Raw genomic sequence first — 24,349 nt, forward strand, 5'->3', positions numbered from 1 at the left:
AAACTGTATTTTTTGTTCTCAGATGGGCCATTTCCAATGTAATGTGTATGTAATCCACTCGCATTTCTGTCTTCGTGTTGGTAGTGCCATTTGCATTTTCTAGGTCTCAGCTATAGCTGAACTTAATTATCTTCCTATATGATTGAAAGATGAAGTAAGCCTGGAAGCTAATCTTTAACTGGCATTAGAAACGGTCACATGCAACTTTACATGAAATTTTCCAAGCAAACAAAGAAGCCTTTTCAAGGGTAATAAGCCCCCACCCTGCAGTTTTCTATTACTTGATAGCTGTGCTTACAATTTGTATGCTTCTCAAGCTTCTAACAAAGACCTCCAGAGTGGCTTTAATACTCAGGGCTAAAAATGCTGAAGGCAATACTTTACTGAGTAGTGTAATAATTAGTTAACATAGACTTTGAAAATGTTGCTGTGCTGGTGTGAATTTTTTTCCCTTGAAGAAAAAAAAAAACAACCCACACCTTGAGGAGTTTGACTTGTGCCTGAAAATGTTGCAAGTCTTCAAGTACAGTTGTCTGTCTTTGACCTCTACAAAATATATATATATATGGCCAGTTTCTGATCACGTGTCTGTGGAGGAAAAACCCTGTACTTGCCTGTGAACTGCAAACTCAGTAAATAGATTGTGAAATCTGACCCACCTGTATCTTCACAGGGAAGGCCAGAGATCGTGTTTTACCCATAAGCACTAATTTCTGATGTGTTCTAGGTCCCAGTGCCATGTTACTATTTGCAGAATTAACTCAGCTAGGTTCTTGCAATTACTAAATGCTAACATGTGAGATCTAGGTTAAAGATAGCACTGTTTTTCTTTGTGGGCCACACACCACCTATCCTGTCTGTGCTGGAGATAAACCAGATGCTGAGCATAAGTTACTCTTTAACAAAGCATCCTAGTATTTTAACTTAACATAAAAAGCAGAGCTTTTAAGCTATCAAGAATTTGGTTAATAAAAAACACATGGAGGCAGCAGTCACGTCTCTGTTGCAACTCATCACAAAGATGCAAATTGTAAAAGAAGTTGGAGAATTTGCTTGTGTAAATGCCAACAAAAGCTGGAGGTGATAGCTTTTGAGCCTAAATAATGCTGCTGTGAAATTGGAAGTGCATATCCTTAAAGTGAGTTTAACCCAGAGATATAAACCACCCCCAAAAATCAATCTGGGTAGAATTTTCAGTGAAGTGCTTTGCCTCTCTGTTTGCAGATTGTTGAGCTAGTAAAAGCTGTGTTAGCTAATGTAGCTCCCGTAGTCCTTTTAACTTTTAAGGTATCTGAAATTTTGGATTTCTAGAACAGCCTAGTCTAGAAAAATGTAAGTCTTTTTATATTTGTAAGAAAAATTACCCCTGCTGAGAAATCTATAATAAACAGTGATGAAATATTTTGACTGTGTGTAAACAAATTAAATTCTGGACTTAATGTACTTGAAAACATCTGGCCTGGCTGATGTGGGGGTGGTGGTGGGAAAGCAATAGCAGAATATTTTAAAACCTAGCCTAGAAAAACCCACAAAACAATCATTTTTGGAGAAGCAAATAATGTGTATTCAGCTCTAAAGTGTATTCTCTGGCCACAGATGTCATCCTCTGCCCTCCAAAAGATCTCCTGCCAAAAAATCTGAAACTTAGATGGTAGGTATGTTTGTTAGAAACAAAACTTCAGAAAAGAAAAGACACAAATCAGGTTTTTTATGGAAAAGTCAACAGTACAAAGAACATTGGAAAATGCAGTAATGCTTACGTCTTTACTGTATTAATCTTCTTGACTACTTAGATGGAGATGTTTTACCTGAAAACACCACTGACACTTCAAGTGAAATACCGACAACTCTGGTGGATGCGTCGGACTTTGAGTGTTCCCTCTGCATGAGGTATGACTGTGTTGACCTGCATTAACATAACAAAGCCTCTCTAGCTTCTGAAAAAAGTTATCATGGTGTAAGAAGAGAAACCTGCCAGAGAATGTCTAAATCATTACTCTGTTCTTTTGCTAAACCTTACATCTGGTGAATCTTTACAGATGTGGTTTTCTCCATTATGTATGCAGTCCTCCATTGTTTACCACTTCTAAAAAGGAAAACCTTTTTTGTATCCTTGGGTAATGCCTGTCACCTGTGCTTTATACAAAAGCAGAAAAGAAAGAGCTAGGACTAGTCACTCCTCTCCACACATTGGGAATTGTTTTTGTTGCCAGCTTAGCTTTTTTGTTCCATGTTTTCATATTAAGGTTGTTCTACGAACCTGTTACCACACCCTGTGGACACACCTTTTGCCTCAAATGCCTTGAGCGTTGCCTTGATCATAATCCACTTTGCCCACTCTGCAAGGAAAAGCTGTCAGAAGTAAGTATGTCCTTGCCCCAGTTAACAAAACTGCACAAACTTATTTCTTCTGAAAACGTTTATGTGGAGATTTTCTGTGTTCTGCTTGTGAGCTGCATCCAAAACAGTGTGGCCAGCAGGGTAAGGGAGGGGATTCTGCCCCTCTACTCCTCTCTGGAGACCCACCTGGAGTGTTGCATACAGCACAGGGGGGAGCAAGTCCAGAGAAGGGCCATGAATGTGGTCTGGGGCTGGAGCACCTCTCCTATGAAGAAAGGTTGAGAGTTGTGGTTGTTCAGCCTGGTGAGGAGAAGGCTCTGGGAAGACCTACTCTTGGCCTTACAGTACTTCAAGGGGGTTTATAAAAAGATAGGGACAGGCATTTTAGTAGAGGGATAATGCTTTTAAAGTGAAAGAGAGTTGATTTAAAGAGATTAGATGTAAGTAAGAAATTTTTTACCATGAGGGTGGCGAAACACTGGAAGAGGTTGCCCATGGAGCTGGCAGATCCTCCATCTCTGGAAATATTGAAGGTCATGTTGGATAGGGGGCTCTGAGCAATCTGATCCATTTGAAAATGTCCCTGCTCACTGAAGGGGTTGGACTAGATGACATTTAAAGGACCCTTCCAACCCAAACTTCTATGATTCTGTGAAAGCAAAACAAGACAGTACTGACAACATCAAGCTGTGCACAGGCCTCCTTTACTCAAGGATATATTTGGCATTCATTGGGATACAAGTGGTTTCACTGGTTCTTAAAGAAATGGAGGCTTCCAGTATCACATCAGGCTCATACCTGGGGAGCCCCCCCATAGCCGTGTTCATAGCAAATTTCCAGTCTGTGTGGAAACTCTGGTATAGGAGGAATGGTTGCTCCTTGGTCAGCAGCAGACATAAGGTATCTCATGCATGGTGCTTTTTGCCAGAAAGCTGACAGCTGTAGATTAAAAAGATACATGTATACTTCTGCCAAAAAAGGGGATGGGTTGAAAGGATAGTGGGGTGAACTGCATAGGCTGAAGTGGAAGTTTTGGTGCCTGGAGGCTGAAAAGAATGAGAAATCTGTGCAGTCCTAACTTGTGTGCACTTTGGCCTAGAATGGGAGGAAGAGATACTACTTGTTTTCTTGTTACCAGACTTAAAAGTTGACTCTTCCTTGTAGTTTCTGGCAAGCAGAACTTACAAGAAGACCGTCCTTACAGAAGAGCTGATAGTCCGCTACTTGCCAGAGGAATTATCTGAAAGGAAGAAAGTTTATGATGAAGAAATGAAGGAATTATCAAAGTAGGCTCTCTTTATACTGCTGACAGCTGTTACAAAAATGTATTTTTCAGTCTAAATTGCTGAAGAAGATTAATTTGCTTATGAAAATGCACCAAAGGAATGAATTTCTAAATTAACCTGCCAGATGTTTTGTATTTTTGATGTGTATTTTGCAGATAAGCAAGTAACAATGTGCTTGGATGGTGGAGAGGCAAAACAATATTCTTAAAATAAAGATAATTGCTTTTTCCTACGAAACAACATAATAGCTTTAGAAGTTACAAGGCGGGGGGGGGTGGTTTCTGGGAGTAGAATTCAAATAATCAATGGGTTATACTTCAGGTCAGGAAAAGTTCAAGGATCCAGTTTTGTCAGTTACTTGTGAGTGTTGCACTATAACTCAGCTAAAAAGTAAAACAAAACATGCAGTTAATCCTGAAAAAAATTAAGTGGATTAATGGCTTTGAAATCAAAGGAGTTTACTGAGTTTGGGAATTCTCTGCCATCTTGCTTTGAACATGGCTGGGTCTTAAGTACTTTATTACTGTGAAAAGTTGTCACCAAAATCTTGCCATGTGTATAAGATGTATCACTGTGCATATTTTTGGGAAATTGGGTATTTCTTGACTTTTTTCCTTTATGGAAGTATGTTAGAGGGATTGTTTACTTAATGTGTTAAGGAAAAGAGTCCTGAAATATTGTTTGTCTTGTGAAAATGGCAAACCTCGAAGAGATAGGCATTTGCAAAGATTGACTCTAAGGAAGCCATTTGTGTTCTATTAAGGATATATGCTGACTATAGCAGCACCCAGGAAAAAAAAGTTATTTTTTGTTTTTTTAAACAATTTTCTTGCAGTTTGAATAAAGATGTTCCCATCTTCGTTTGTACCATGGCCTTCCCTACCATCCCTTGTCCACTCCATGTCTTTGAACCTCGTTATCGCCTAATGATAAGAAGATGCATGGAAACTGGTACCAAGCAGTTTGGCATGTGCTTAGCTGATGAATTAAAAGGGTAAGGAGATGAGTTGAGAATGTCCTGTTGTTGCAGAGGCTGCTGTGAGCTAATGGAATACTGCAGCACATTATACTTGTCTCCCCAAACCACTGTGGTTCCTTCCAGTCCTGTATGAACCAGTACTAAAGTTGCTTACTTCATAGTTTTGAACTTTAAACATTCCTTTTTACACAAAGATGTAATTTTATTACTCCCCTGTTGGATAATAGCAAGAATGCAACTCATCCTGCTACTACAGGCTCCAAAAATAGCATGTAATTGGCTGTGTGTTTGGAAAGCTTGCTGGCCTGTTTGTTCCAGTGAAAACTGACTGTCTGGGTAAGGTTCCCCCTCTGTCTACTCAGTTTATAAAGAAACAAAACAAAAATAAGACAAAACATCCAGACCTCCCATAGCTTTCCTGAAAGAGTGATATCATTTTAATGAGACAAATATACACTTGGCTGAGAAGTCTGTTTTGCTGCTGGATGTTGAATTTGAATGTTTGTCTTACTGCTGTGTTGCAATGTCTAAACTATCTGCAGTGAGTGGGTTACATTGTCTTTCTATATGATCATACCTTTCATTCATTTTGGTGCATTCTGACACTGATGTGTTTCCAGCTCCCTATGCAGAGACTGACTAGATTAAAGGTCCCTTACAACACAAAACTATCCTCTGATTCTACTAAAGCCTTCAAGTTTAAGTGTTTCACAGATAATGGGGTTTTGAGACCATGCTCCTGGGAGAAGCATGACGTGATCTTGAGAGGTTGCCTTATGAGCTGCAATAGTTGCTGACTTCAGAAGCTACACTGGCAGGCTGTAGAATGGATGATGAACATGGGAATTTTAAAGAACACATTAGACAGGCATGCTCAGGAGCAGCATTTTTGTATGTGAGCCTCACTGGAGCTGAGAGGGGGCAGTCATTACTGAGGCTTGGCAGACTTTCCTTGTCTACTTCATGCTTCTTGGGGGGAGGGAAATTTTATTTTTCTCCCAGACTGGACAGTAAGGTAGCTGTAAGAGTACAGGAGATGCTGCAGCTTCCAGTCAGCTGTGGCTGTGCTGCAATGCCATTTGGCATGCTGTCAGTACTGCACTCAGTGGAGTTTGGACTCCAGCAGCAGCTGATGCTCCACAGTCCCTTTCAGGTCTATTATAATTTTTCTGGAAGTGAATACTTGTGTGAGTAAGGACAGAATTACCCTAGGACTTCAGTGATAACTCTCCTCACATCCCTGCAGGCTTGTGGAAGGGCCAAACTTACTTGGAATCAGGTATAATAATACAGAGGGCCAAGGTGCAACAGTCCCCAAAACACAATAGTTGGTTTGTTAGATAACATCATGAAGGGTATTTTAAGATGCAACAGTATGGTTGGATTTCTATGTCCTGTTTTGAGTTACTAAAATAAACTTATTGAGCATAATGACTTAAATAAAACATTGAAGTGCAGGAAACCTTAATCTGCAGGCACCTGGCAGGCTGTTGCAGCTTCTTACACAAGTAAAGAAGTTCTGTTTATACAAAATTGCGAAATCAACTTGGGAATACAAGAAGCGGGGAAACTTGTTTTGCCTCATCTGCTGAGACATGGATACATGCCTCCCTTGAAAAACACAGTGACAAAGCATGTTTAGTTCATTGCCTTCTTCTGTTTTGCTTCTCCATTTTAACTTATAATTGGTAAAAGAAAATAAGCTCTTAATGTTGTCAGCACATTTTATGCCTGTCTCCAGGTGCTTCCTTGTCTCTCTGATTCAGGTCCCTGTCTACCCAAAAGTAACTCCTCTAAGAACAAAAAAGAAAAAAATCAACACTTCTATATTTCTAAATCCAGTATGAATGTTACTAAAGTCGTTAATTAAAAACAATAGTTATGTAGCTGTTTAAATAGTGTATAGTGTATTATTGCTATAATAAACTAACAGACTTGCTTTTTTAAATCAGTCTTACTGGTAGAGCACCAGGACTTAGCTGTGTGCAGCTCTGCTCCTGCTCTTCCTGATTTTTTTCCTGTACACTGGCTGGGAGAGAACAGTTGTTCCCCACCCCTCCCAAACCCATTATTTTGGTAGAGCAGAAACAGGAGTAATGTTTTATCACTCCATTGTAATAATTGACCATGCCCTAGTAAAACAAACATTTCCATGATAAAGAATTTATCAGACCCTCTCGGTTTTGGTGTCTTGAGATGAGACTAGATACAGTGCTTTCTCCTGCTGAACAGTAGGCTGAGTTGTAGACCTGCAAATGTATTGTGGTGAAGAGTCATTGTGCAGTCAGCCTCTCTAGTGAAATCACTGCACCACAAGGGTAGAGTTAAGTAAGCTTGATAAAGTAAAAGTTCATTTCATGCCTGTTTCCAGGATATAAATTTTTTAAAGGAAACAAATGCAAGAAAAGACTTGTTATATAGAAAGCTTTTTTTCTTCTAAAGCCTGCAGTCTTCTGCTTACACCTTGGAGTAGGGGGATAGCCCTCACAGCCATGCATTTGTTCCTCACTTTCTGTGCTTTCCTTACAGTATCTTTACCCGTCTTGTTTTCTTTGCAAACCAGATGAATTTGCCACCAGCAGCTGGCAACTCCCAGCCTGGAACATGCTTCATTTAGTTTCCTGTCCCTTTCCAACCCTCCCACCCCATAAACCTGCCCTGAAAATGCTGCTGCCCAGGTCCTCTTGAGGGAAGGCAGAAAGGGTGGGGGTTGTGTGGCTTATGTGAATAAGCAGAAATGTATTGTCACCAAAGCAGAATCCTCTTTCAACTAAGAAATGGTGAATTAGGCCCAGTATTTGTCCTGATGTCTATAAACACTTGTTGATGACTTCCACTTTTATGCCCTTCTGTCATTTCAGATTTGCAGATCATGGCTGTATATTAGAGATCAGGGACGTAAAGTTTTTTCCTGATGGACGCTCAGTTGTTGATACAGTTGGTGTCCGTCGTTTTAGGGTCTTAAGCCATGGCCAACGAGATGGATATAACACAGCAAACATCGAGTATCTTGAAGATAAAAAGGTGATCTATGGTGCAAAGTTATTCATACCCATGTATTGCTGGATTCACTTAAATAGCCTTTCCTTGTTGCATTTCAAGCTAGCTGTGCATTATTTTTAAGCCAATATCATTGCAAATACACTAAAGCTCTGTTTTAAAAAACATGGAACAAACTTTGTATCTTCTTTCCCTTTCTTCCTTTATAATTACCTCTGCTTAAAGTGTTACACTCCTTTCATGGATCTCAAAGTAGTGTCTAGGATGCTGAGGTCATGGTGTGTAGGTGAGGTCAGGGTAACATTTTAAAACTGGTACAGAATTTAAAGCCTTCTAAAAGCACATGCTCCTGGTGGTAGAGAACTGACTATTCTCTTGCACTGAACAGACAGTTGGCACACTTCATATGTCCTCCTAGTTCTCATTTACAGAACAGGTCCTCAGATAAATGTGGGAGTCTGCTCTTAAAATGAGTTCTTACGGTCATGTAGTTAACCGTGCCCTGTACAAGCATCCATAAGAGCTGACTGAGAGCAGAGCAATGCAGAGAGGGAAGTAGCTTTTAAAAACAAGTCCTCTTAGCAAAGCTGCATTAAGGTGTTTGTGATGGGTTTTAGCCAAAAGTTGAATTTTTTGCCATGCTTTCTGGATCACCTTCAGATTGTGTCTATAAAACCTTGGTAGCTGTTAACATGGAGCTTAGCAGTAATCTTCTGCTGCTTGATGAAGTCAGTTTGGTCATACAGCTCTGGAGCACTCTCACAGTTGAAATGAAAGTCTATAAAGCCTTTGCATTGCTTTTCTGACCTATGTAGGGTGATGCAGTTGTTTGCCAGGGCACGAAAAGTTGAGCTCATGGAGGTGCCTCTGCCTGTGAAAGGCTGGAAGAGGCAATCTGCTCAGAGTGGGGGTTGTGCTCTGTTTAAATCCCTAGTGAAGAGTAGTGGAACTCAGGTATACAGGCATTGTTCATAGATGGTGCCAGGGATCCACCTCTTCTTCATTAGAGTGAGATTTACCTTGTCTCTTAGTGGAGACTGGTGTCTGTTCAGCGCCCTACATCCATATGTCTGATGGTCAAAAATCTCAGTCCAAAGGTACCTGTTTCATATACTCTTAGACACTTACCTTAAGATGAGATTAATTGTTCTCTAGAACTGCTTCTCCTTGATTGTGAAGGGCATCTAGAGCAGGTGGATCAGATGTTGCATGAGTGAGTAGCATAGGTGAAATCACCTACGTGATGTGCACATGTTTAAAGGGGAAAAAAAACCCCAAACAACCCAAAACAAAAATCCAGAATCAAAACACCAAAAAAACCCCCACAAATCACCAAGTGGTAGTGGTTTTTGCTTATGCTGCTTTTTTTTTTTTTTCCCCCTAATAGCTAATAGTAGGCCTGTGCAACTAAAACACTCTGCTTCAAGAAGGGTGTTTCTTTATGGCTGTTTCTGGTATTGGGAAAGCATCACTTTCCCTGCTTCCTACCTGCTCAGGTGTCTACCTTCCTCCTTCTCCTTGGCTGCCCTACCATGGCCTTGCCACTTCTATTAAATAGTGCTGGTCTCTTAAGTGCTGTAGCCGCCCCCATCTCTGTGCTCTGTGGCAGTAGTGTTTGTTTTGTTTTGCCAGATGATGTACCACTGTCCAGAGGTCATTCTGTGACAGGGACTCGAGGTTGTGGGTTTGAGATTATAAATATGTCCCAGGATTACAGAGCATATTCTTCTATTATGCCAGCATTTAGGAATGGACACTAGTGAGGCAGTTACTGCTCCAAGAAATATCACTTCAAAGCACCTAGGGGAGGGTAAAAAGACTCCAGCATCACAGGTTTGAAATCTGAGACTTAGGCACAATTGGTTTACATAAGGACGTTTGAACAGCTGTAGTCACTGCATTATTTTGCTTCATTTGCTTCTGGGGAAGCGTATGGACTGAACGGTATCAAACCTGTTTTGTTCCATCTCCCTTCTTTTAACAATAAGGTTGAAGGACCAGAATATGAAGAGCTTGTCCGCCTCCATGATTCAGTGTATGATCAAGCTGTTGCCTGGTTCACTTCACTTAAAGACAATATGAAAGTGCAAATTCTCAATCATTTTGGATCTATGCCAGGAAAAGAACCAGAGCCACAGGTAATAAGACCTGCCTATTTATGCAGCCTTATTGTACACAGAATTATAACACTAGACTCTTTTCTAACAGATTTTTGCTGTAGTTTATGCATTCTAGACTCTTATTTACTCAATTTTGGTCTGTTGGTAGGAAGCATGGTAAACAATGTACCTGTGTAATTTGGTAGCTGAAGAGATAAGTCTTAATGGTGTATACAGATAAAGAGAGCACCTGCAATTAAGTGTTCAGTTGTTGCTTGTTTTGTGGTGACTTTCTTAGCAAATAGAAGGTGAGAAGGATGGTGATGTTCTTCATGGGCTGGGTTGGTGAATACCTAACTGCATGTTTTTTTCTATCCTTTTGCAGAGCAACCCCAGTGGTCCTGCATGGTACTGGTGGCTCTTGGCAGTGTTGCCTCTGGAAAACAGAGCTCAGCTGGCTATACTGGCTATGACCTCCCTGAAGGATCGTCTGATCGCCATCAGGCGCGTACTGATATTTGTGACTCGCAAAAGACCCAGATAACATGGACTTGTGTTGTGAGTGGGCACCAAAAACATCTCATGACAGGTTCTTCTGGGGGAGGGCAGAAGGGGAGGGGTTGTTTTTTGTATTTTTAAAGATTCCTTGAAGAAGGAACAGCCCTTTCTGACTGCGTCCTGCATCCATCGATTGCATCAGTTTGTTATCTGGGTATTCACCAAACCTTGCACACTCTCCTGTTGTCCTGGTGAAAACTGAGCCTCTGCAGAGCTGTGCTACATTTAGAATGTAGCTGATGGATGTGGATAATTGCTTCAAAGTACTTTGATAGAATTGATGTTTCTAGCCAAGAGTTAAGTACTAGAGTAGTGCCATTGGCCTGCATGTGATCTGAATTTTCACTCAGTAGGAAGAGGAAACTGGACAGTGGATTGAAGAGGTGTTTCCTAGACTTTCTTGAAGGTAGTGAACAGAAGAGGAGTTACGCTGCCCAGCAGAAGTATGCACGAGGACCATAACCAACAGTACTCCCTCTTAGTGAATTGGAAGGCAGTCTGCCATACACCCACATCTCTCTCTTCAGCAGATAACAGTCTGAGGAAAAAACAGGTTAAGCCGTTTGTAGTCAAGGAATCTGAGGATGTTTATCTGAAAGAATAATAGCTACTGAATAAGCACACTATTTGGTAGCCTTAGGTAATCCCTCCTTTGTGAGTTACATGTTGTAGCAGAATAGGTATATACAAAATGTTTGGAAATATGTACTTTGGTTTCTTTGAAAAGAAAACCCAAAGTAATCCTGGTAAATTCAAACCAAGCCGCTCACTAAAGTATAATCAACACTGCTGTGAAATAATGATTTCACCCCAAGTACGAGGCAGGCATGCTGCAGTTTACTCTGGACACCTGCTCTGCCAGTGGAACCAGCGAGGATGAAAAGTGGGGAGGTTTCCATCTCTCTCCTTCCTGCAGTCTCATGCTGACCTCCTGTTACATTGGGGTGGTCTCTACTGAACGTGTTTCAAACCGAAAGTATTGTAGTTTAGTACCAGTTGCTGTATGTGATGGAAATCAGTCCACAATAACACCATGAAAGGAGTCACAAACCGAACCTATAAAGGCACGTCTCAATGCAAGCTTCAGTCAGGTGTTAACCTTCATTTGTCTCTTTGATTATTTTTTTATGTATTGTTTTGTCAATATCTAACTTTGATAGCTATTAAATTGATCGCTTGTCAGTTAAATGATCAACATATGCTCAACTGCCAATGAAATAACTCAGTGTTACCAATTCAATTGGCATAGTTTCGTATAACTAGAACTTATACTACCAACAGGGAAAAAAAGTTGACTTGAATCTCCATGTGCTGCAAGCATAGCAAGACCAATGTAAAGACTTGTTCATGTGCAGAAGTCTGGTAAGAAGAAATGGCTGCTTACCTGAATGGTCAAAGTGCCTGGTTTCTTTTTTAGTTCTTTTCTCCTTATTTTCAATGAAGAGGTATTTAAGTTTTTTTTTTTTTTCCACTTTGTACATGAATTCTGGAAGGAGACTGCATTAAAATGCAGTGATTGGGATATATTACCTGCTCTCTTTGGGTATTGTAGTTATAACCTCTGTGGTCTGGGAAACAAAAATTCCGGTTTTTTTCCTTTCAGCAAATGGCTACCACAAATGGTTTCTGTAACATACCCTGAATGTACTGTAACTGCCTCTACCTTGAACACGCCTTTTCTATTTAAGTGGTTTGTAAGTGTATTCTCTGAATTGTGATGTGCATAATGTACAACCAATGATGTCATAACCTCTGCAGTAGCCTTCTGCAAGTTCTGCTACCACCACCAAAATACTCAAAATTCAAGTTGAATGCATTTCCTCCAGGATTTGAAGATGATGAAGAGGAATTCACTGAAGTATAAGGAATTGTTGTATTTGTGGGGAGGAAATGTCAGAAGTCAGTAGGTCTTCAGCCGACTGTCAGCTGAGCTGCTGAAGGGTGATTTCACAAACTAATTCTCGGACCAGAAGATGGACTGTATTTGACCTTGCAATCCTTTCTGTTTAGCTTCCTGTTCTTCCCATGCCTTTCCATGCTGTGTATTTCTTCAAGACTCATTCATCTTGCTTGTTTGTGTGTCTGGCCTAGTTTTGCGTATTACTAGTTTAGCTGGAAGAGGATGCTGATGGTATTTGTGTATTGCTGGTCCCTGATCTTATATGTGCTTAATTTTATGGATAGGAGTGCATTTAAGGAAAAAAAAAAAATCAAGGTGCTAGTTAGTGTCTTCTTGGCTTTGCCTCAGTAAATGTTAATGTTAATATTCTTCTCTGCAAAAGTGATTTTTTTCAAGGTATCTACTTTTGAGGTACTTCTGACAGAAAACCCTATGAAATGAGAGGTTGTTTACTGCTGTTTTGTAATGTGTAAAGACATTCTACATGGGAAGTGACATTACTGTGTTCATGAAGGCCTGCATAGTTAGTAGAGTGATTGTTATTGAAAAGAAAGCTGAACTGTAGAGGGATTTTTTTTTAGTCAAGGTTTAAAGCAGTTTGTGAATATTTCAGATGTTTTGGATAAATGATAACAACAAAGGAATTGTCTGTGTATGGATGCAAATAATAATATTGGCAGCCCAAAGCTGACATTTCTTCCAAAACATTGAATGCTGATCAAATAGCAAAGCTTTAATAAATAGATAAAATCACCACTGCCCTGTGGTACTTGCCTTTTAAGGGGAAGTACCAGTTTCATTTTTACCAAATCACCTCTGCCATATAATATCTGCAGCATCCAGTAGTACCTCACGGGAAAAGCTGTCTCGTTGCTCTCTAGAGGAAATGTCCACGTTACAGCCAGTCTGTGCTTAGGTGTAACTTGTTGCCAAGGTACATGTGGAAGCATTGGAGCTGAGCTCCTGGAAGAGATAGACAGGATTTGTTGCCTTTCTAGCTCATTACACTTTTCTTGCTTGCTGTCCAAGCAAGGATGCTGGGATATATGATGAGTCTTTTCACTGTGGTGAATGTGGCCCTTCTTTATACATCATAAAGAGGCCAAAAAGAAAAAAAAAATCCCTCTACCTCTACACCTGTTGTTCACCTGTAAAATTTCAAGCTACAAAATGATATATATATATTTTAACCTTTTTTTGTCTTTCAGAAGCATACTAATTGTTTGCCACTGAGGCCTTTTATCTACTGTATTTTAATATGTTCATTTGATAGTCATCGAGATCTCTTTGTATTTCTAACCTGTAGAACTTGTCATGTTTCTTACTGCTCCTTTTTCCTTCTTCTCCAGTCCACTTTTAAATTGATAAATAGAAAGCTGTACACTATTCCTGTTACATTTTACACTAGTGGAACTGGTATTTTGGTAGCGCCTTAATTTTGCAGTTGTGAAATGATTGTATCAACTCTTATCTGGGGCTTCTGACCAGATGTAAATGAGTATGTTTAATGTAGATAAACTTGAAACCATTTTTTACTGTTTTAAAGCTAGAAATGAAATGGAGTGTGTACATATGTATAAATATAAATTATTAATCTGCACCTTTTTGTATCTAGTAAATACAGGAGAAGTTCATGTTCTAACCACATTTGGCACTTCTTGTTGCATAAACAAAGCCAAAACTTTTTTTAAAAATTGCAGTGTTCATTTCATGTGTATTTGCAATATTCATGGGAAATGTGTTTAATTTATGTGATATTTGGAATAAACCAGGTTGAATTTATGCGAGTGTGAGTTCATGCGGAAGTTTTATCACTGTGAGGACTGAGAGCTAGAGCTGAGGTGAACACGGGCTGAACGAAGCAAGCCACCGATGTGCTGCTGTCAGAACAGGGGGATACTTCGGTCTTCCTGACAAGAGCCCAAGGGCTCACAGTTGGTCTGGTGAGGATTTAGGAAGCAGATGGCATCCCAGAAACAGTGGTTAGGTGTTGGGGTTCATAAGTTGCATGACAATTGTTTTAGCCCCTGTACAAGGAAGTGGGGAGGCTGCAGAGCTTGTGGCACAGTGGGGTTTGCTGCGCACCCAGGGCAGACTGTGGCACTGGGTGTGAATATGAGGGGTGGGTTTGAAGCAGGGTTGGAGGGCCTCAAAATAAGGCAAACATTGGAGGAATTGAGCCCTCAGCAAGGGCTGGAATGGAGGAGGTGAACCTTCAGCTTTCTTAGGAGTAGGTTGTGGCAAAGATGGGGTACGATCATGAAGTGGGCTCTTCCTTTTGAAGCTTATTGGATTATTTTGTAGCCCTAAGCATCACCTGACTGCCTCAGTAAACTAAGCTCTAAAAAAATACATGGTTACAGTGAAGAACAACAAATGCTTTATTCTCTTAAGCCCAGTGAAATAAAATGCCTTCAGGGTGCTGTGAGGGAGGCAATGTTCCAGAACAAGGCAACTGGACATGGCTAGCACCAGTGTGTTGGGGGGATGGAACACTGGTCAGCAGCAAAACTTTGGTGATCCTTATGGGTTCCTTCCAACTCAGGATATTCTCTTCTAAAACAGTTACATGAAGGCAAAAGCCACGCCAGATTGTGGAAAGCATATCACATTCCTCAGTTACGTTTTCCTGCCAGCTAAGTTGTGGAGCAAAACTGTTGTGAAGACTTTTTTTTTTTCTTTTTTTTTCTTTTTTTTTTTTCCTTTTGGTGGTGGATTGGCTGACCCTTGTGTTTGTGTTCACTGAATGTCTGAGCATACAAACATCAGTTACAGAACTGTTCTTTTAGGTTGCACGTGTATGTGGGAGTGTTTGTAAATCTGCTTGAGTTGCTTCAATACCCTGGACAACAGCTTTTTGAAACAACATTCCTTTCACTGAAGAAAGGAGGTTATCAAGGTTTACTTTTTATTAGCCAGATCCTGGTGCTCCTTGAGACTTGAGAAGAATAGAGGTAAAGTAATGGCAGTAAAGTTAGTGAATAGCATTTTCCCCCCCTTATTCTGCATGTGGTTTGCTAGTAGATAGATACCAAGCCCTGGAAAGACAGCATCTCAGACTATGCCTCCTTCCCTGAGCAATGCCATTCTTAGAGTGTGGAAACCTTAGTGGTCTTTTGTCTTGCATCACTAATCAAACCAGGAACCAAAAATAATGCTGCTTAATTCTGTCCAACAGCACTTGCTTGAAGCTGTTACCTATTGAATAATAGAATAAGAAAGATCAGGTGAGAATCTGATACTATCAGGTGCAAAAAAAGAATAAAAAGAAAGTGAATCCATGCCAGCACTTTGCTCAGTTCCTCTAACGACTGTGCCTACTACACTTGCAGCTAAAAGACAAACATGTTTTCCATTGCATTTACGTTACATGGTAGGAACAAGTTGTTTCTAAATTGAGATGAATATCACTTGCTGACAACTTTTATAGCTCTGTTCTGCCATATGTGGGGTTCTGCCTTGTCTGCTAAATTTGGGACTTCATGCATCCATGGGAGAAATGTCTTCACTTGTAAGTGTTGCTTACGGTTTTTCTCATAAACATCTGCTGCTCTTTTTGTGCAACAGCCATATTGGAGCCCTGCTCCTGGGAGGACTGGGATTTTGAACACAGAACCTTTTGTTGGGGTCAGGCTAGTTAACCTCGCCACAGACAAAGTTACAGAAACAGCTCTGGTCCTCTTTTCTCTACCCAGTGTGCTCCAGAGGCAGAGCTGGAACTTTTAAAGTTATAGACCCGTGTCCTTGCAAACCTGAGGATGGCATGTTGAGAATGGTATATAGCAAGTGACCAAGAGCACAATCTGTTGTTTCCATAGCAAAAACCAAAGGGAGGCACTTCTCTGTAGCCCCTTCAGCCCATCAACCTATTGCTGTTCACAACATCATAAAATCCTCTTACTCTGTTCAGCACACAAAGCCCACTACCCATCGTCCTGAATTTTGCCTGTGATTCCCTGCCCATTCTCATCACATTTTGTTATTCCCTTGCTGACCCACTGGCTTTCTTTTCAAGGGAGAAAAGAGAGAAAAGGTAAATAAACCAAAAGCCCAGGAAGGTTTTGCTGACTGGTGGCTTCAGTTGCCAGTTCTTTGGCCAAAGCTACAGTAAGAGAGCAGGTTCAGGCTGCAGGACTTCTTAAATCAGAGTAGATCTAGCAGGAGGGAGGAAATCTAGTCTCCATCATCATAAGTGGAGAGATAGCAAACTTCAATCTCAGCCCTGCCCTGGAACAAGTACCTCATGTTTTCTGCTAGTGGCTGGGGTACCTCACAGTGCTGGCTGGTTGCCCTTGTTGGCTAAGGGAACACAGACTTGCTGTGGCTAAGTAGTCATGGTGTCAGAAAATACCTAACTGCTCTGTGCCAGCTTTATTTTCTTTTATCTGAAATTATTTGACTTGGGCAGAAGGAGGAAGATCACCAGTTGCCTGAATGGCAGTCCACCTAGCAAGGGCCCAGCACCAATGTGATTTCCCTCTGTGTTCAGGGAAGATCGATCACCATGAGGCTGCATGGAGATCTGAACCTGTCACCAACATCTTTCATCAGTTCCAGTTAAACCACTAGTGATGGTGTGTGTTACAGAGAACAGCTCTTATATCAAGAGGTGTACCAAAACTGTCAAGGTAAATTTGCTTTCTGCCAGTTAGGTACATGTCACCAGAGCCTAAGCTGCATCTGGGGCATTGCTGCATTCCTGATACCTTCATGCATCTGCCTGGAGCCCGTTCTTAGAGAAACTGTGGAAAGGACATTGTTGTTTACAGGCACAAGAGGTGCTTCTTCATGTGGAGCACTCTGAGATCAATTTTTAAGTAAATATGGGAAGCCTTATGTTGTAGGCCCATTTGCCAATGGAAACCAAGATTCAAATAGAGATATTTAAAGAAAACAGAAGTTAGTTACCCAGCACCAGAAATCACTATGTAATTTCTCCTTCCTCTTGGTTCTTTCTTTTCCTGGTCTCTACTGGAAGTGGAGGGCAAGAGGGCACATGAGGGAACATCCAAACATCAGGCACTGAGCTCTGAAGTGGGACACAGTAAATTTCCATGGGAAAAGAGAATGCTGAAATACCCAGCCTGGTTTGCTTAAGGTGCAGTGTTCCCAAACCTTATGTGTACTTGTGGAAAAACTGTTTGGAAGATAGGAAGTTACTTTAGAGTAAGTTTTTATTCTCCCTTGCTCGCTGTTCTTATGAATCGACTCTCTGCCCCCACACCACGTTTACCTACAAAGCTCAAGATTAAGCTCATTTGCAGCCAGGCAGACTAAATCCTCCATAAGAATTGGATCAGTTTCCAAGTAGTCTAATGTTCTTTCTCAATATTGAATACTAGCAGACACTTGAAAAGCACAAGAAATTCTTGAATGGGAAAAACTAAAAGAATCTGGCAAGATGTTTCTCCCAAGTCTCTCAATTTGATTCTTCTACACATCCTGGAAAACTTTATTTTCCAAATTTATATATTGAATTTGAGGGATGTTCTGAGTTTGAGTAAGTAATATGGCATAATCATGGCATTAATAAAAAACAATTTATTCCTTCTATAATTCTGCAATATTGTGGCCTTCGTAACACAGTGTATCAATTCCTCAGATTAATTGTGCATAAAGATCTTCCATTTTTCCTCATTTTGGATTGTTTTGTCTAGGCTCAGAGCTTCTGTTATTTCTGGTATGTTTTGTTTTACTTAGAGAGGCCCAAATCCATCACACCTTCCTAAATAAAGGAACTGTACCAAAAAATGTGCCTCCCACTCTTCACACACTGAAGTGTTTTGTTTGCTATGTAGACAGTTACAAGGTTGTGTTCAGAACTCTTTATCTGAATCACGAGCTTCTCATTTCACAGAGGTGCCTCCTTACCAGATGGTGCTTTCAAGAAAGTCATTTTCTTATTTACTTTGCAGCAATTGACTCTGCCTAAGTGCTGGCTTTGGCCAGATATTTTAAAATATTTTCAGTAAGTGCTAATTCTACAGTGCAGAGGCTTCTTAATTTTATTGTTGAGAGCAGTAAGAGGTAATTCCTCTTGGAGAATGTGTACTAAAGCATCAGTAAGGGCTGATGTTCTTCCAAGTTGTAAGACAGCCTGGGTTTGCATCCTTTTTTTAGCAGCAATATCTGTTCCCCTTTAGACAGCCAGCTGCTGATTGCAGTTTGCCTTTTCCTCAGCACTCTGTTCCTTCTGCGTCTGGTGCTGGAAAATCTCTTGGCACAGAGGAGTTAAATATTTCTGAGCTCTTGCCTGAGTCATCTGTCCCCGAGTGGGGAGTGGGTTTGCCTGCAAGCACGTACTGCTTTGGAGCAGGTCCTGGAACAGGAGCGCGGGGCTCACGTTCCCCTGCACCGCCCGGGCAGGAGCCAAGGCACAGGCACTGCAAATCCAGCACAGAGCCGGGCAGGAGCAAGGCACAGGCACTGCAAATCCAGCACAGAGCCGGGCAGGAGCAAGGCACAGGCACTGCAAATCCAGCACAGAGCCGGGCAGGAGCAAGGCACAGGCACTGCAAATCCAGCACAGAGCCGGGCAGGAGCAAGGCACAGGCACTGCAAATCCAGCACGGAGCCGGGCAGGAGCCAAGGCACAGGCACTGCAATCCAAACCCACCGGCGGGGAGGGGAGCACAGCCCTCGGGCAGGAGTAGCCAATGGCACTGTGGCTTTGCCTCCGTTCATTCCAGGTGGAAGAAGGAATACAGGGAAAGCAGGGACTGTTTTGGCTCTGCCTCTGCTCATAAGCTGCATGTGAGATTGTTCTCCGGCACAGGCACTGCTTGGCGCAGAAGAGATGTTTGTGGCCGCAGTGTGAAATCTTCTTTCCCACCCAAAACATGCAGCTTCGCACAAACTACCTGTTAGAAACGGCTCCTGAATTGTATAAATTTGAGGAGCTGGGGAGAAAGAGGGTGTGACATTGTCTGGGGTCCAGGGAAGTACTGGTACTTCATCTCACATCCTCTAGTGCTGAAGAGACTTCCTAAACCAGATGTGATGTCTGTGTGTTTCAGAACCCTCAGTACATCTCACACCTTTATTTTTTATGGCACTGTTTGGAACCAACAGACTTTTTTGGCGAGGATGTCCACAGGCTGACTGGAGGGTGTGTAAAGGACTGCTTTTTGTTTTGGACTAGGCTGTTACTAGCTTCCCTTTGCACTCCCTAGCTCTCGCATTGGAAGATTGGAGGTGAAGAGTAGGGACTTGGTCTTTGGGGGGCTTAGCTGGTGAGGATGGGCTAGTAAAGGCAGATTTTTGGAAAAAGCCTTGGGCAGATGGCCTTAACATCTCATAATTTTTCAATTGAGGAAATTAAGGGGCACCAGTAGCTGCACAAGGAAAGGAACTGTTCCTCCAAGCCGGTGACCTCTTTTTGTTTTCCACTTCTGCTGCACTGCTAGAGCTTTATCCGACCAGAGAGTCCAGGCTTAGTCTCCCACTTAGATCCCTTCTGTAATTTCTCAAGGTCAGCCTTCACTGGTATAAGCCTGAATGACCCAGTATTATCAAGAGAATAGTCCTGTGAGGGGTGGCTGAGGGAGCTGGTGTTGTTTAGCCTGGAGAAAAGGAGGCTCAGAGGAGCCTCTTCAGCTCTACTCTCCCTCTACTCTCTCTCTACAACTACTCGAAAAGAACTTGTGGTGAGGTGGGGGTTGGCATCTTCTCACAAGTAACAAGCACAAGAAAAAACAGTCTCAGTTTTACATCAAGAAAGGCTTATATTAGGAAAGTATTCTTCACCAAAAGGGTGGTCAAGCATTAAAACAAACTGCTCAGAGAAGTGGCAGAGCTGCCACCCCTGGAGGTATTTGAAAGACCAGCAGATGTGGTACTTGGAGACATGGTTTAGTGGTGAACTTGGCAGTGCTGGGGTAAGAGTTAGACATGTTGACCTTAAGGGTAATCTCCAACCTAAAATATTCTATTATTCTATGGTTTATCCAAATGTCTTCCTTCTGAAATCTTCTAAGTCTAGCAGCGCTTTGCCGAGTTTTCCCATTCTTCTTTGCCTAGACCTTTTCTGTCTTTCTCTTTCCTGTACTGGAATACAAAGGAACTTGAGGGTATGGAGGGTAGCAGAGAGAGTCTGAAAAGAAGCCAGAACTTGGGTTTTTTTGCTAAACCACCTCATTGACATCCCAGCCTGACTCACTGCACTCCATCACTCGCTCCAGCCCCTCCTGGACGATGCAGGATGTCATGGAGTTGTGCGTAGCTGTTGTTATGGTGTGCTGGTTTAGCCTGGGATAGAGTTGGTTTTCTCTGCAGTAGCTCATTTGGGGCTGAGTTTTGGACTTGTGCTGGAAACAGTGTTGGCAACACAGATGTTTCAACGTTGCTGAGCTGTGCTTACACAGAGTCAAGGCCTTTTCTGCTCCTCACCCCACCTGCAATGAACAGGCTGGGGGTGCACAAGGGGCTGGAAGGGACACAGCCAGGACAGCTGACCCCAACAGACCAAAGGGATACCCTACACCCTATTGACTCAGGATATAAAGCTGGGGGGAGAAGGAGAATGGGTGGAAGTTCACAATGATGGCATTTGTCTTCCCAAGACACTATTATGTGTGATGGAGCCCTGCTTTTCTAGAGCTGACTGAACACCTTGTCTGTGGGAAGGGCTGAATGAATTCCTTCCTTCACTTTGCCGATGTGCATGGCTTTTGCTTTACCTGTTGAACTGTCTTTATCTGAACCCACAATTTTTTCCACTCCTACCCTTCCACTTCCCACCCCTATCCCACCAGGGAGAAGGCAGTGAGTGGCTGTGTGGTGCTTCATTGCTGTCTGGGGTGGAGCCGTGTTATACAACATGCACACAAATCCTTTATTTTGGTTACCACTGGTTACCCAGCTCCCCTCATTGCATAACGTCTGACAGGAGCACCAGGTGACTTGTCACCCTATCTTCTCTCACCTCCACTCACCTCTTGGCTCTTGCTCAGACAAAAAGGCCTGGGCTGCACTGAGCCAGCCCAAGGGCTGCACCCTGGCCCTGACCTGGAGCCAATTCCAGGCACCACGGAGAGGAGCCCTACAGCAATTCTCCGTGCCATGCCCCACCCGCTCTGTTCTTGACAACGACTTTATGCCTTCAGGGCTGTACAGATGCAAGTACTTTTTCTAGGCACATTTGTATGTTCTGCACCCCTCTGAGAGTTTTTAGTATAATATTTGTACTTTGGGAAAATGAGTATCTTTACTCCTGGGAGCCAGGAGTTCCCTGAAGAAGCTCAGGAAGAGCCCTATGAACCTGTTTGCATCCACACATCCTGCTCAGAGAAACTTGGTTCCTGATTGCTTCTGGAAAGAGGCACTTAGACTCCTTCTTAATGCCTCATTTCTCTTGCTAAATGTTTAGACAGAAAACCAAGGATGCCAAGGTTGTGCTTCTGTTGTTGGCCACACCAGTGCAAGATGACTGAAACCAGCCACCTCTCCCGAGAGCTACTGGGAGGTAATGACATTATCCTGCCTCTGAAGGCTGCTGGGACTGAACCATGACAACCACTGACAGAGACAGTGTTATGTTGCAACCACTACTTATTATTGTGGTTAAAATATACCCAGAGCAAGTAAAACATGAAGTAATCCTTCCCATCTTTCTAGAGGACTCCAAGTGCTGCTGCCAGCTGGGACAACAACAGTGGGACTCTGTAAGGTCTCATGGCTGGAGCAACTGTCCTTCCCTCCACAAAATTTTAAGTTGCTTGGTGATTTCAGCAAGATTTTCCAGTGAGAGAGAAGCCTCATTTCTTGTAGCTTTAGTGAAAAGTGGTGGCCACACAGAGGACAGACACTAATTTTAATTTCTGTTCCTGCTAAGGAAAATCTGCATTTTAAAAGATTATTGATAAAGCAGAAGAAACAAATATTGAGAAAATAAGATGCATGATTCTGAGAGCCCTGGGAATGACTTGTTTTAGTATGAATCTGCTGTGTTGTCTTGTTCCCTCAGAGCATGACTAATCCTGCAGTACTCTGCGGGGGTCTGGCTGTTGCTCTGCCCAAGTGTGACCAGAGCAGCGTTTGGCCTCTGGACTTGTGACTAATTCAGGATTGCTTTTGTTTTTGTAGGCTTCCAGGCAGGAACCTGGTGATCCTGCCCTTGTACCCCTCCTGCCCCCTTACCCCGACTGCTGTGGGTTTCCCCTGATCCTTTTGCTGTGCTGTGGGACATGGTGGTGCTTCTCTCACAAATGTGTCTTGCCTGGGGTGCAGTGCCCTGATGCTGGCCCCATGCTAGTGGACCACTTTAGCCCAGGAATCACAGGGATGCTGTGCCTCAGCTTCAAGGAGAACCCCACGTCTCAGACACTGGCCAGGAGGGCAATTACCATGCATCACTTCAAAGGAAGGTAATTAAGCATCTGAAGGCCAGAGACCTGGATTTATGGCAAGAGATATCAATCAAAAGCTGTGGGGGTAGTGTCACTGCCTAGGTGAAATGCTGATCCCTGGCTGTGCTGCTGCCAGTCTGCTGTTTCTGAAACTCAGGAAAGAGGTTTCGAGACCTATGGAAATTTGGAAATCATATTAAGTGATGATGAATCTTAGAGAGTAATTACAGAGAAAGAAAAACAAGGAAAATGAATAGTGCCTTTTTTCCTTTTCCCTCCCTCCCCCATGTGAAATGATAATGGCATATGGTTTTCTGGTGTGGTGCTTTAAGTAGTGTGTCCCAGTTTCACAGTGTTCAGTACAGTGTGTACAAAAAATAATATGAGCGTGTCATGGTTAGGCTGTTTATCAGCTATCTACTGTACTAAGTAGATATTGCTATAAAGGCGGTGTTTTCACTATGAATTGACTATATAAGTAAAGAAAATGAAAAATTTGTTACCAGTAAATTAAATCTCACAGGATCCTGAAAAGAAGCTGCAGGGGACAGTCAATGTCAGGAAGGTAATCTTATGAGGTTTTTTTCCTTCCCTTTTAAAAGTATGATGTTTTTTGGGTTTGTTTGTTTGTTTGTTTTTGTGGGGAGGAGGGGAATGATGTTATTTGTTTTAATAAATGATTCCTGGATAAAGAAAGCAACTACGGTGTCACTTTGCAAAACTTGCTGTGTCTCCTATCCTCTGCTGTAAGTCCTTTGAATATGAGATTATTTTGTAAGGTTGGCATCATTCAGCCATCATTCTGTGCCAATACCTGCAACTGACAGCATGTTCCAAAAGTCCATTAACAAACCCCGGTCCACATTTCTAATGACTGGTCATTTCAGCCAAGTGTGTGCTCCTTTTTATTTGCTCTTCATGGAACATCTTGTTTTCTTAGCTAAATGTAAGTTGTTGCTTATGTCACTTCCATGATGTACATAGAAGGGGTGTTTAAACTTCCTTTTGCAACCCATCATTCTCTTTGTGGTCCTTTCAGGCTCCACACGTGGTGATGAGACTTTGATCCTTCACCAGCTGGTCAAAGCAAAGACTGCAACAGCTTCTAGGCTCAGTTGTCCTCCAGCCCAACTGGAACTGTGCAGAATAATCAAAACTTTCTTATCCTTTTGCTGGCAGGAGCAGGATAGCTTTGTCCTCTTCTCTGATAGTCAAAGTAGCCCATCTCTTCATTAGATCATCTTTCAAGTTCCCGTGTCCTTAATGTACATGCCTAGAAACGCACACTATTATATTCCAATATTTCCCCACTTGGATGGGACACACTCCTCTCAAGACTGAATCTTCCCTTTAATGGATCCCAGTGCCATTGATGGGTCATCATAAGCTCACTCCTTCTTTCTCTCTCTCTTTTGAGCATTTCCAGGTTTCTCTTCCTATATTTCAGATAATTTTTGTTGCCACTTCCAAAACTGTATTTTGCAGTATTGAGTTTCATTTCCATTCAGTTCAGTCCTGTGGGTGTTCAGACACATTATCCTTTTCCTCCTCTGTGGCAATGTCTTTCAGCTTTGTAAAACACTTCCGTGGGTATGTAAGCCTCAGGAGTTACTGAACAGGAAGGATTTCTCCCAAGACTAGTCCTTGGAAAAAAAACACTAGGTATTTTTTCTCCATCTCCAACACCTTTTCAACTTGAAGCATGGATCACCTCTCCTGTGAGGAAAGGCTGAGAGAGTTGGGTTTGTTCAACCTAGAAAAAAAAAGGTTTTGGGGCGACCAAATTTTCCAGTACCTGAAGGAGCCTACAAAAGAGCTGGAGAGGGACGTTTTACAAGGGC

At 42.1% G+C, this 24,349-nt stretch overlaps 1 protein-coding gene across 3 annotated transcripts in view; it reads left to right on the forward strand.

The window, feature by feature from the left end:
- The window catches only part of LONRF2 (LON peptidase N-terminal domain and ring finger 2), a 33,803-nt gene extending 19,859 nt beyond the window's left edge, over nucleotides 1-13,944 (forward strand). For 2 of the 3 annotated variants that reach the window (XM_041418127.1, XM_041418128.1), the window contains exons 6-12: nucleotides 1,794-1,890; nucleotides 2,247-2,361; nucleotides 3,505-3,626; nucleotides 4,462-4,620; nucleotides 7,467-7,629; nucleotides 9,594-9,743; nucleotides 10,090-13,944. In XM_041418127.1, the coding sequence (XP_041274061.1) occupies nucleotides 1,794-1,890; nucleotides 2,247-2,361; nucleotides 3,505-3,626; nucleotides 4,462-4,620; nucleotides 7,467-7,629; nucleotides 9,594-9,743; nucleotides 10,090-10,248 (965 nt within the window). In that variant the 3' untranslated portion in view covers nucleotides 10,249-13,944. The remainder of the gene's footprint in view (nucleotides 1-1,793; nucleotides 1,891-2,246; nucleotides 2,362-3,504; nucleotides 3,627-4,461; nucleotides 4,621-7,466; nucleotides 7,630-9,593; nucleotides 9,744-10,089) is intronic. The other variant, XR_005953663.1, reaches the window with a different exon arrangement.
- Nucleotides 13,945-24,349: the final 10,405 nt, after the last annotated feature.

The sequence above is a fragment of the Onychostruthus taczanowskii genome, unplaced genomic scaffold (genome assembly GCF_017590055.1).
Source record: "Onychostruthus taczanowskii isolate IOZ18803 unplaced genomic scaffold, ASM1759005v1 scaffold58, whole genome shotgun sequence".
NCBI classification, from domain to species: Eukaryota; Metazoa; Chordata; class Aves; order Passeriformes; family Passeridae; genus Onychostruthus; species Onychostruthus taczanowskii.